Source organism: Arachis hypogaea, chromosome 1 (assembly GCF_003086295.3).
Source record: "Arachis hypogaea cultivar Tifrunner chromosome 1, arahy.Tifrunner.gnm2.J5K5, whole genome shotgun sequence".
NCBI classification, from domain to species: domain Eukaryota; kingdom Viridiplantae; phylum Streptophyta; class Magnoliopsida; order Fabales; family Fabaceae; genus Arachis; species Arachis hypogaea.
This window is the reverse complement of record NC_092036.1, coordinates 17,135,182-17,148,953: the sequence shown is the minus strand read 5'-3', so window position 1 is coordinate 17,148,953 and position 13,772 is coordinate 17,135,182. Positions and strand designations below refer to the sequence as shown.

The following is a 13,772-nucleotide window of genomic DNA, read 5'->3' as shown; positions in this document are numbered from 1 at the left end:
GAGAATATATATTCAGTAGTTGTTTATTCTTATTGGATTTCAAAATTTTTCGAAAAGTATTTGTCATTAATATCATTTAAGATTATTTTTGTCACAGACATAAACTTTAGATACAATTTTAATAATTTATCTCTACTAAAAATTTCATTAATTTGACTTAGAAATGTGTCATTACACATAATGTAATGGGTCTCTCCTATATGTCAAATTTTTTTTTATTCCACGCTGAAAAAACAGTTTTGCATTTAAAAAGATCTTAATCAATTGATTAAAGAAACAATAATTATTTATTTAGGCCAAACATTCATACTAAAACCCCCCTACTATTTTTAAGGGTGTAAGTTGTGAATGATCATATCATGGATGAATTGGTTGATGTGCTTATCAGAAGAACCTCCTTCTTGTAACGCTTTTCTTGCTAAATCCTTCATCTCCATTGCTCTGTTTTTAATCTCTTCAGCATTTGGCCCGTCCATGACCTCCCAAATGCACCTTTGAAGCTCTTGTGCATTGATAACTCCATGTTCCTCAGACTTAGCATTCACTCCAGTCTTGAACACATTTGATACAAGCACCGCATTTGTTGGCTGATCAGTCCATTCGGGACAAGCGATGACCGGCACGCCGGCGACGAGTGTCTCCAACGTAGAATTCCACCCACAATGACTAACAAAGCATGCCACAGAAGGGTGCATGAGAACCCTCTCTTGTTGGCACCATTTCACAACCAAACCTCTCCCTTTTGTCTCTTTCAGAATTTCAAAAGCTAATTCATCAGCACCACCTTCTTTATTTTCTGCCCCAGGGTTCAGCACCCACAAGAATGGTTTGTTGCTGTTCTTCAAAGCAGTAGCTATGTTTTCAATGTTCTTATTGGACAGCACAATCAAACTCCCAAACGACACATAAATCACTGAGGAATTTGGTTTATTATCAAGCCACTCTATGCAAGAATATTCAGCATTCCACAAGTCCACACTAAAGACATTGGTTTCTGTCTCTCCTAACAAAAATGGAGATACTAGTGGTCCAATGGGGTAAATAGGGGTAAGTGAAACCATGGATTTCACTATCTCTTCCTCAGCTTCATAAAACGATGTGCCAAAAACCCATTTCACTTTATCAAGTGATTGGTACAAATGCATGAGTAATCTTTTAAAATGATCAGGACTTGAAGGAAGCATAAGAGTTGGAAGATCTCTAACCTTAAATGTTGGAAGCCCAGGTAACTGCACCTTCTCATTTGGATCCTCCAAATTTTGAAAATCATCACCAGTGTTCTTGAAATATCGATAATAAATAGAGAACACTGCAGAAGCTTGGATCCAAAGCATTGCACAGGGTATGCCATGTTCATTGGCTACATCTATAGCCCAAGGAACAAAAGGGTTAACAATCATGCAAGAAAATTCTTGAGCTTTGGTGAGGTTGGTGATGAGAGTAGACAAATTTTTAGACCCTTTAGTATAAAGAGAATTTATTAGTGAATTTTGATCACTACGATCAAAATCAAAGCTAAGGCCATCAGAAAAGAACTCAAGATGAATCTCTGAGCTCTGAGAATTTGGCATTTTGGGTAAACGATGGCGTGCATTTTCTGTGGTTGCAATGGTAACATGAACACCCTTTGAAATAAGACGTTTGGCTAATTTTAAGAAGGGATTAATGTGACCTTGAAAGGGTAGTGAGACCATTAGAACGTTTATTCTCTTGTCGTTGGCCATTTTTTTTCAGTGCACAAGAGAATCAAAACTATGAGAAAATAATTGATATTTCATATACATATATGAGATTCAAGAAGCAGAACATGTTATATATAGTGCTTGATTGGGTGTCGTTAAATTAATAAAAAGAATTTATATTTTTTTTATTTTTTAGCGTGTTTAATAAATTTTTAGTAGTAAAAATAAAATACTAAAAAATAAAAAAATTCTTTTTTAGGAGTTACAATTTACATTATTTTAAAAAAATGTTTAAGAAAATATTTTTTTACATAATAAATAAATAAATAATATTTTTATATTATTGTAAAACATAATTAATAGATAAGAAGATCTTTTTGTATAAGATATCTAAATATAAAATGACTTTTATTATTTTAAAAGATCTTTTTGAAAAAAATAAAAAAAAAATTTTAAAAGCTCACACAAATAAACCTATAATATAATTTACATAAATATTTGTCTAGTAGAATATTCTAGAACAAATAAATAAGTCAACACAATATAAATTTGATGAATAAATATATGAAAATTAACTTTAGTTAATATTAATTTATTTTTTATTGTAAAATAAGTTTTTAATTTTTAGTTTAAAAAATTTAGAATTTAAAATTTAGAATAAAAATAATTTTAAAAAATTGCAACTTAAAAAATTAACTTCTTAATTGAACTCAAAAATTTAGTAGTAAATATGGTGTAATTGCATCAAGAAATGATTGTCATATATCAAAGAAACACACGTCTTTTTACTCTAGATAAGTTAGAACCCGAATAAAATAGATTCTATTCGTCATAATAAAAATGATAGAATAAATTTGAGAAAGAAAAATAATGTATATAAATTATTTTTTAAATTGAAATATTAAATGCTATTATTAATAAAATCAAACAAGAAAATCATGAAGTTAGTAAATATATAGATTTGATTCGGTAAAATTCTTATTTTTTGAAAATAATTTATCAAAATTAATTTTTAAAAGATACTTTTACAAAAATTGTTTCACTTATATTTAATAAATCAACCTAAACATAATTTTCGATAAATATAGAAATAGCAATCATTGCATAGTTTTCGATAAAAATAGAAATAGCAATAACTGTTTATTGGGTTATATTATTTAACAAATTTTAATTGGATGAATAAATAAGTCAACCTCTTAAATTCTTGAAAATTAAAATATATGTTGCATTAAATTTTTAAAATAAAATTAAAAATACTTTTAACTTTCCGGAATTATTCAGTGAAACATTTAATTTAGTTTATTACTAAACTTGACTACTAACACGGACACTTTTCATATTTATTTGTCCGTATGTCGAACACATTTTAAATATTTTATTCATGGATATTCATTGAATATGTGTATTTTTTGTGTTTAATCATATCTTAATAAAAAAAATTTTGAACATATCTAAATATCATTGCGTGTTAGCATGTCCAACCTTATTCTTAACATGTATTCTTGACGTAAGTTTATAAATAATATATATTATTAATTATGAAAAGAAAAAATATTTTAAATATTTTATATAATTAAAAAATATTAAAAATAATTAAAAGTTGATTTATATTTAATATTGATAAAATACTAAAAGTTCATTATAATTTATCTAAAAAAAATATATTTTATATATATGTCTGCGTATCTCATACCGTATCGTATTTTGTGTCCGTATTAGTATCCGCGCATCATAACTACTAGTACATTTTAGAAAAAGTGAATAAATCTTTAGTTTTACTTCGAAATCAACCATTAGTAATCAAACAATTATAACTAACTTGAGTTAACCTAATGGTTAGTTCACTAGTGTATTTAAAGAAGTGCGTCAGAAATTCTAATCTCACTTTGTATATACAACAATTTATTGATCAACGATAAACTCTTAAATAAATCTCCAATTCATGTGAATTAATTCTTGACCTGATAGACCAGAAAATACTGTAAAAATTAAAAAATTCAAAAAATTATTGCTTAAAAGGATAAAACATTAAAATGATATCCAAAAATTCATACTGCTAACAAAAATAATCTAAAAAATTATAAACGACAAAGAGTCTATAAATTATTTTAAAATAAAATAAAAATATCTAAAAATTATCACTTTTTTAATTATTAGTAAAAACTCACTTTTATATTAAACAAACAGACTTATTTATTTGATACGAATGTAGAAATATTTGGATAATCATTTAGAAGATTCACACAAAAAAAGGAAACAAAATTTGATCGATTGAATTTTTTAAATTTTTAAAAGAATTTTATTAATTACAATAATGAAATAAGATTACTTGACGTAATATTATTAAAATTTAAGAATAAAACTATCTTATTCTTTAATAATTTTTATGATAAACCGTATCAAAATATAATTTTCCTAATGTTTTTTGAGAATATATATACAATAATTGGATATTTTTATAGAATTTTAAAATTTTTCGAAAAGCTATTTGTCATTAATATCGTTTAATACACGACAAAAATTACATAGGTGAAAGAAAGGATACGTGCCTTTAACTATATTAAGTGTTGGATTGTCATATATTCCTTCTCAGATTAAAATGAAATTAGAATTAGGTGACTCTGTGATCTTTTTATTTTATTTAACAATTGACATATTGTTGCAACGTTTTTGTCCGAGATGGTATAATCCGTAGACGATCGTAGGATGAAAATAATATTCATTATTTTTGTAAGGCCTAATTATTCTGCAGGTCCTATAGTTTTACCGAATTTTTAATTAGGTTCTTATACTTTTTTCTTTAATTGGGTTCATGTACCTTTTTTTTTTTAATTAAGTCCCTGTTAACGTTTGACGTTAAAAAAAACGTTAGTGAGTTGTGAAATGACTTATTTACCCCTATCCTCTCCCTATAAACACTCTCGTTGCAGTATACGAGGTTTCTCTTCTTTTCTTTTTTTCATTTTCAGTTTTCATATTCTCCAAATTTATGGCTCATAGTCAAGGAACCTCATTCATTCTCTCTTCGGAAAGCTGTGTTTCGAAGAGCTCGTACTCGAAGGAAAGAAGACACTTGTATTTCTGTGGAGAGGCAGTAACCGTCCACCGTTCCTCAGCCGTTTCTGACTATGGTAGGAGGTATGTTACTTGTGGGAAGATACCAAAATGTAACTTTTTTGAGTGGATTGATGATTTTGATTGGATTGAGGTTGATGACGGTGCAAAGAATGGGTGGAAAGAAAAGGCGGGTTCACTGTTTGTGTGGTGACACTCTCAGTCTTCAAATTTCAGGAACCACAAAGAATCTTAATAGAAGATTTATTTCTTACCCTAACAGAAGATGCAAATTTTTTGAGTGGGTTGATGAAGTTTGTGAAAGAAGTAACGTGTCTGCTGCTGCTGTTGGAGTTGTTGGAACACAAAATTATGCTAAGTTGGAAGCTGAAATGTGAAAATTGAATGCACAAAAAAAAAAGATAGAGAGGCTAAACGTGGAGATGGAGAGATTAATTGTTGAAGCCAAAGAAATAGATGCTTGTGTGGGTAGATTATGTGATGAGTTGAATATTTTCCAAAAACAAGTTCGGAGGTTGGATGACAATATGAAAATTCAATGTAAAATGCAATATATGCTATTTATGTTTTTGCTAGTCTTAATAATTGGAATGTGGTTTGCAAGAGTTTAGAGTTATCTGTGCTATGAAGTTGTAATATAAGAGATTGTATGGCTTCAATCCAATTAAAGTTAATTAAGTTTAGTTTGAATCAATTTTGCACTTTGATGTATTTTGTGTGTATAACAAATGATAGTTGGGAAGCAACTTTATCAATGTGAATATTTAAATTTTCACAATTGACAACAACTTGCAGCAAGAAGTGGCCAGAAAATATGCTACATATATTTTCATTAAATGTTCCTGTAAACCATACTTACACAAAATATCATAACATAAGTGGTCATATAATATGCCACATATAGCTAATCCAAAATAAAGATCCAAAAAGTGTAACAATTAAAAGTGGTCCAACTTGATTACAAAATATTAAAATAGTGGTCCTATCCACATAATAAACAGTGGCCACATAGACACAATTCATCACAAGATATAATATTTAACAGCAACCCCAACAACCCTAACTATAAATATAAAGAGACTTCAGTCATCACTTAGGTCTATATGTAGACTAGGTGCTCCTTTTTGCTTCATCACTCCTAACTTCAGCCGCCCACTTCTCTTCACACCAAACACCTTTGTCTTTGGTAAAGGTTGAGAAGATGCTTTAGGTGCTTGGTGAGATTTTGTACTTGCCACAGCTAGGAGAGGCTGGGAGGCTGGCCCTTCAAGAGGTAAGGCTCTAGTCTCAGCCTCTACAGCAGCAACAGCAATTGGAAAATAGTTATCGTTTGGATCTCTTCCGACAGCCACCAACAATTGTTGACCATGATCACCCTTTAAGTGGCAGCCATCTACTCCTATGATAGGCCTGCAACCAGCCAAAAAGCCTTGCTTAACAGAATTTAGACACATATACATCCTCATAAACCTTGGTTGGTGTGTAATTGAAGGCCTGTCAACCAAAATCTGAGTAGTTGACCCGGGATTTGTCCTCATAATCTCTGTACAGTAATCTCTGAGCTTGCCATATTGTAGAATATCCCTGTCATGTACTTCTTTCCTCGCCTTTCTCCTCGCCCAATAAGCCTTTGTGACTGAAATATTAGCCATGTATTTATCCTGAATGGTTTGAATTACTGTTGCAATCTTCATCTCCCCCCTACTAATATTGGTAATAATCTTCTGAGACACCCAACTACTTGATGCAAGCCTACCGCTGTAATCTCGTCCACAAGTGTGCTTTCCGTTAAGGATCTTCAGCCGAAAGCAATCGGAACCACCAACTTTGGATGCAAACGCCATCCACCTACACTTCCCTTTCTTTCTTCTACAGCCCACTCTACATCTAACCTTATCATTCTTGATATACCTAATACCCCTTCCATTCAACAGAGCATGCTCCCTAATAGCATCCTTAAACTGACCAAGTGACTTGAACTCTAATTCCACCTTAAACACATATTCCCTACTCATCTCAGTCTCATTGCATTTAGGATATCTTCTCTTCTTAATTATATCATCCGAATCTCTCTCATAGCTATCAATATCTTCAGTTTCATAACCCTCGGAAATCTCTCCAACCTCAACATCATCCCTATCGGCGGCGTCATTCACAGCAGCATCAACACCACCAGTTTGAGCATTGTCATGTTCATTTAAAGGGCCATCAAATCCCCCAAAAGCATTTCCAACTCCACCATCATTTCCATCTTCAACGTCAAATCCGAAATGATCCTCGTGGTCTCCATCGTCTGCACTGTCATCAAATCTATCCTCCTCACTAGACGCTTCTGATTCACATTCAACCTCTACTTCTACGAAACCACTCTCATTGTACTCACCTTCAGTTGGCACATAGTCCTTATCATTCGAACATATCTCAACACCGTTACCTTCCCTACAGCCATCAACAACATACACCAAGCAATGCTTAACAGTTTGCGACACTAATAACCTACCCATTCTCATGGCATCTCCATCACTCATCAACTCTCTGAGACCCGAACTCAATTGACAGCCTGATTCACAGTACCAGATCCTGGCATTCCCTTTGTACCCTAATTTTTGTAACTCACTAACTATTTCTTGCAAACTCCATTCATCGAGCTCATAATGCATATCTTCCAACACATTTTCCCCCAAATATTCTAACCCGTTCCCTAAATCATGAAACTTGCCACCATGGTGTATGTCTATGGTAAAATCTGAGTCCCCCATTCCTACAGGTATTAAAAACAGAAACATAATCCATTTAAAGTAACATCAGCACAGCCACAACAATCAACATTCAAGAATAAACAAAATTTATCATCCAATGCCATAGTAGCTCCATTCAATCACATAATTTGAAAAAAAGGTTCAGACTTTCATAAGTTGAAACCATCAGCATACATTACACTTTCACAAATCTCCCATTGAAAGCAAAATCTATTTAATAAAAATAGAAGTCGAATCCATTTAAAGCACCACCATCACAGCAACATGAGTCAAACAATGCCATATTTTTTTTGAAAAAAATAACACAAATATCAACTTTTAACACTGAAAAAATTAGGGTTTTTTCTTTGTCACTTACTTGCAGAAACTTTGACTGCAGAGAGATGGAGCAGAGGCGTGGTCGGAGGCTCGGCAACGTGCGGCACGGTGACTCCAGGCGAAGGCCTTCACCGCGGCGGAAGGAAGACGCCTTGGCCGGACAAACCATGGAGAAGACCTCTGACAATAACAACGCACAAGGGCCCAGCGCATAAAGAAGGCGACGGAGGGGACACCAGCAACCGTCTGTTGCAGTCGATGGCAGACACACACGCCGTCGACGGAGGCAGGAGACGGAGAAGACAAGAGAAACTTAGGATTTCTTTTTTTCTTAGGAATAAAATGTGAGGGGTTATTTGAGTATTAGGAAAAAATTTAGATTACTTCACCAAGCCTCTACAGCTAATTGCCAAGAATATTTTTTTTTTGTGAAGAATATTCTGTTATCTCAAACGGTACACTGACGGCAGGGACTTAATTGAAAAATAAATAAGATACAGAGACCTAATTGAAAAAAAAAGTATAGGGACCTAATTAAAAATTCAGTAAAATTATAGGACCTACAAAGTAATTAAACTTTTTTTGTAAGAGATTGTGCTATAAAATTTGAAGTCACTACCAATTAATTTTTTTATAAAAATAAAATGCTAATTAGATACTAAAAACAAAAAAGGTCTGTCATATCAAAATTTAAGTTTGGGAATCAATTACGAATAAAAAAGGAATTAATACTCTATATCATCTATTTTTAAATAATTATCTTTTATCTATTATATTATTTGTAAATATTTAATTTTATTAGTCTTCTTTAAAAAATATATTTTTTATTTATTTTTATTATTTTAATAATTAAATTTCGTCTACATAATTAACGAGAAATAATATATTATTTCTAATAATTTTATCCAAAAGAAAGATATTTATTTTATATTATTATTATTTGTTATGAAAATCAAATTTAATCAATGCTCATGATTAACTTTAACATATAATCTTAGGAATATTAAAAAAATTAATTTAATTGATATCCTAATTTTCTTTTAATTTTTATTATATTAGTTAATTTAAAGAGTTATAAAATATATGAAGTTATATTGTTCATAATTTTGGGCAATATTATATTATTTATGAGGATATTATTAATTAATATAAAAACGTAAAAAAAATTAAAGTTAAATAATTATATTATAGCTATCATCATGCTAAATTAACAGCCACCAAACCCGATTCGATATTTAGCTACAATGAATGTTAAATAATCATATGACAAGAATGTCCCAATTATCCTTATAATTTGTGCTTGAATTAATATTATAGGACTAAGTAATTACGTGACTGAACTTCACAAATTTTAATATGAATTGAACGACTTACTTGAGCTTTAATCCGTGATTCACATATATAGTAATTTTTTAGTTAATAAAAAAAAACGCTTTTACGTAAATGATTAAGAAAATCAAATATTAACAGATTGGGCTCTCATACAATATTATATCAAGAGATAAAAAAATTAGATAGAAATAAGAGAAAATAAAATAAAAATTTTTAAAATTAAAGTAAAAAAATTAGAATTTTTAATTATATTATCTATATTTATATTATTACATCATATTTTTATTTATAATATATTATTTTTTAATTAAACTATAAATCCAATATTAAATTTAACAGACCTATTCATTATTTTTTTAGTGAGTTCTAGATACACTTATTCTTATAAATTTAAACTGATATAACCAAAAAACCTATGTATGTAGATGGACAGAAATTAGGTACTGTGTTTTTTTAAGGTCTAAGTGCAATTTTAAAATATGTAAGAATATTTTTGTATATTTTATATTTTTTTTAAAAAAAAAAAAAGAAAAAAGGTCCACATGACAACTGAATTTTTTTAAAATAAATAAAATAAATAATTTAATTACGAATATATACTAATTTGAGAGTATTTACGAATTTCTATTAAGTGAGTTATCTTATTTACACTATAAATGAGATAAGTTTGGTCATATTTCGTTTACAGTGTAAACAATATATTTCTAGAAAGCGACTATAAATAAAAGTTGTTCACAGCGTTTCTGACTCCACATTTCTCTCATTCTCTCTTTTTTGCACCGTTTTGTTAATATTTATTAGTTTTCCAGATGTTATGGTACACAGGGATGCACGCATGGACGCAAGGGACCCTGACATCAACTGCCTCAACGCTAGTTGGCATATTGCAGGAGCTATCAACTTTGAAGTTAGTATTATCTTTATTGTTTAAATTAATAAGTGTATCCAATTTTATTTCGAGAACTTTTATAGAGTTAGTGTTTTAACACATGAGTAGATTGGATGATATCGAGGTAACACAATTTAGGTTAGTTGGCAAGTTAGTAACATGAGTTAGGTGTATAATTTACTCATAGTGAAAGTTAGATAACTAATTAATTTGATTTGATTAGTTAATTAAATATTTTTATTAGTTAATATTTTTTTTTTAAATTCGGAGAGGATTCTTAAGTATTGGTTTTGTATTATGTTTATTATGTTGTGATGTTTATTTGAGTTACATTTTAGATTTGTTAGAATAGATTTGCACATGCTAGAGAACTTAGTTTGGAATCGAATCTTTATAAAAGTTTTTCTTTTAAACAGAGGCCTCGCCTGCTACTACCTAGGCGGTTAGTAACACACTTGCACCCACAGACGCTATCATCCTTTACTTGAGGGAGGCTGGGTTCGGTGACACGATGCAGTTTAGGAACTTTGTGTTTGACAACTCCCTGATCACTGCAATCGTGGAGTGCTGGCGTCCAGAGATCCACACTTTCTACCTGCCATTGGGTGAATGCACCATCACCCTACAGAATATTGCATACCACCTCAGGTTACGCACGCATGGGGAGCCAGTGGGTGGGTGCCTGCATGACTTCTAGACTTGATACCAGCGATTGACATGGGAGTACGTGGAGGAGCTCTTGGGTGCCAGACCCCCACACGGTCTGCAGCAGGGTGCCCAGAAGAAGGAGTCATTTAGTATCAAGATGACATGGTTTTGGGACAGAATTCGCCACATGCCTCCGAGTACCACGGATCCATCCACCCTCCGACAGTACACTAGGTGTTACATCATGCTATTGATCGGTGGTTACCTGATTTCCGACAAGTCCAACAATCAGGTGCATATCAGATGGTTGCCACTGTTGCCTGACTTCGGGAGGTGCAGCAGTCTATCGTAGGAGTCTGCTGTACTTGCATGGACGTATCACTCCTTGTGCTATGCAGCCACTGTAAATACCGATTATCCGCTACCATTTGAGCATGTACCTCCCTACCCTTCTGGACAAACAACTACTACAATCTCTTGTATGTACATATAATAATAGCTAAAATTAGTAGATACCTTGTACCTTTCAAAAGCGCGTTAATGCACTCAAATAGGCTAGTTGCATGTCCCTAAACCAACGTCCACCATCACAATGTTACAACCATATTTTCTTATTAAATCTACCGGCTCAATAAGTCATCACACATGATAACGTCCTCAGAACATCCATGTACCACTCGTATCCAGCATTGCTAGGACTGTATGCAGTATTAATGAGATACAGTTTGTCCTCGGCTGACTTGAACCGAGACATGAAGTTTGCAGCCATGTGCCTGACACAATACGCATGGTGTTCCCTAGGAGGCTTCTAGAGGCTGTCATCAGCTCTAAGTGTAGCCTTGATGTCTTAGGATATATCAGATATAATCAGTAGCTCTTCTTGCAGTGTCACATGGCGTCTTATATTGGTAAGGAAGAATGACCATGATTTCGTACTCTCAAACTCAATAATGGCGAAGGCCATAGGGAGGATGTTATTGTTACTATCCCGTGCAACTACAATTAGAAACCCTCCACCATATTTGCCATACAAGTGTGTGCCATCTATGGAGACAAACGGCTTACGATGCTTGAAAGCTGCAATGCAGGGAGGGTATGACCAGAACATCTTGTTGAACCAACCGCCGTCGCGCACCATCAAGTGGCCATCATAATACGACACTACACTGATATCACATACCATGCTAGGGAGACAACTCTGCAATGCTTGGAGCAATTGTAGCACCTTGTTGTATAACTCCTTCTAATCACCATATATCTACGTAATTATTTTTTGTTTTGCCATCCAAACCTTTCTCTACGACGACTTGAAGTGATAGCTCTGTCTCGCTGTACTCTATAGAATAGAAATGGTCACTGACGGAGTGAACTGTATGAGTGGCAGGATGATTCTGCATATGAGGTTGCTGTCAAGCTGTCGGTGATCCTGTGACATGATGGGGCCAGAAACGTGTGTGTAGTCTGCTGAATTTACGCACCTCCCTAACCATTTTAAATATAGTCAAATTAAAATCTAACCAAAATAAGAATGACGAAGAAGATAATGAATTAAAATACAATAACACTCACCAATATCCCAGATTCTGTCGGAAGGCGACACAGAGACTATAAGGACAACCATCTGTAAATTATCGACAACATACATGGTACTTTAACCGATCTGACTCGACTATCCGATACTCGATACTTCTCCGAATGTTGTAATTCTTCACGTCTTGCTGCATTGCCTCTTTGCTCCTGAATCTGTGACCAACCCGAAACTCCACACCACCATTGGTGTTGTAATTATCGGCTCCCATATTCGAATACAGAGTTTCCTCGTGTAGTGCATCCAAATCCAATGTATGGTAGTGGCTGGGTACATATGATAACTTTGGAATTGGACATGGAGCAGGGAAAAGGTATTAAATTGATCCACCAATAGGAGTCTCAGGTATGAACTCATCATCGTCGTCATCGTCAGAGGAACCACTTTTATGGCTATCGGCAACGTACTCTTTGTCGAATTCCTCATCCTCAACGTCCATGTTCTACACTAGACTAGCATAGTGCAATGGTCGTGGTGTGAGCGGAGAGTCATTCGGTACAAAGTTGAGGCCGCTAGCATCACCACCACTACCAACATCATGAACCTCCGCAGAAAGCTCCATCACTTGTTCAACCATAATTCTACCATGCACGTCAAGCATTAGGCGCACATGCTCATCGCCATTGAGCCAGAATGGACGAACCTGAAATGCACCATTCCCTGTCGTGCTAGCATCCTATACCCAACTCTACCAGTCTCTTTTCTCTCCCTACCGCCGACGTGCGTCAATATCATACTCTTTAACTCGGGCAACGAATTTTCTCTTCGAGTTCGAAACAACATAGGACTCTCACACTCAAATATAACCCTGATATCACTATTTTTTATCTGACAGTTGGGATACACCATCACAACAAAGAAAGCATTGCCACTAGATATTTTTGCTAAATTTTTCGAGAAAAAAAAACGGGAGAGAAAGAAGAATTGATTTTAGTCGTATTCTATCTCATTTACTGTGTAAATATTTTTTAATCTCATGTAAACATGATACGTTACCACATGTTCATGCCTTATCTCGTATACACTGTAAACGAGATAAGTCACTTAATGAAAATTCGTAAATACCCTCAAATTAACGTATATTCGTAATTAAAATATTTATTTTATTTATTTAAAAAATCCCATGCCAATTTCTTTTGGAATTTAGAAAGAGCAGGTAAAACAACTTGTAAAACAAAAAGTAGTAAAAAATATAGGTAAATACCAATTCGGTACCTGAAGATTTAAGCATTAATAAAATGGCACCTACCAGATGTTATCAACAAAATGGTTCGTGAACAATTTTTAAATTTGACAAAAGTGATCATCCGCCATTTGACTCCATTTTCATTGATAGAAAATTATGAGTTGACCAACAAATTTGATAAATTTTCTAATTTACCTTTAGTCACAAATCCTAATCTCATCCTCTTCCACCCCTAACTCTCATCGCCACCATCCTCTCACCTTATCCCAATTCTGTCATCACTCTAACTTCTCAC

The 13,772-nt window shown here is 33.0% G+C and overlaps 1 protein-coding gene across 1 annotated transcript; it reads right to left on the bottom strand.

Moving 5' to 3' along the window:
- Positions 1 to 301: 301 nt before the first annotated feature.
- Positions 302 to 1,763, bottom strand: LOC112737024 (UDP-glycosyltransferase 84B2-like). Its single transcript, XM_025787118.3, has one exon. The coding sequence runs from the start codon at positions 1,722 to 1,724 to the stop codon at positions 330 to 332; it is 1,395 nt and encodes a 464-aa protein (XP_025642903.1). The 5' UTR covers positions 1,725 to 1,763; the 3' UTR covers positions 302 to 329.
- Positions 1,764 to 13,772: the final 12,009 nt, after the last annotated feature.

What these genes read in the sequence shown, in the direction of transcription:
- LOC112737024 (XM_025787118.3), bottom strand. Translation starts at nt 1,724, where the DNA reads ATGGCCAACGACAAGAGAATAAACGTTCTAATGGTCTCACTACCCTTT.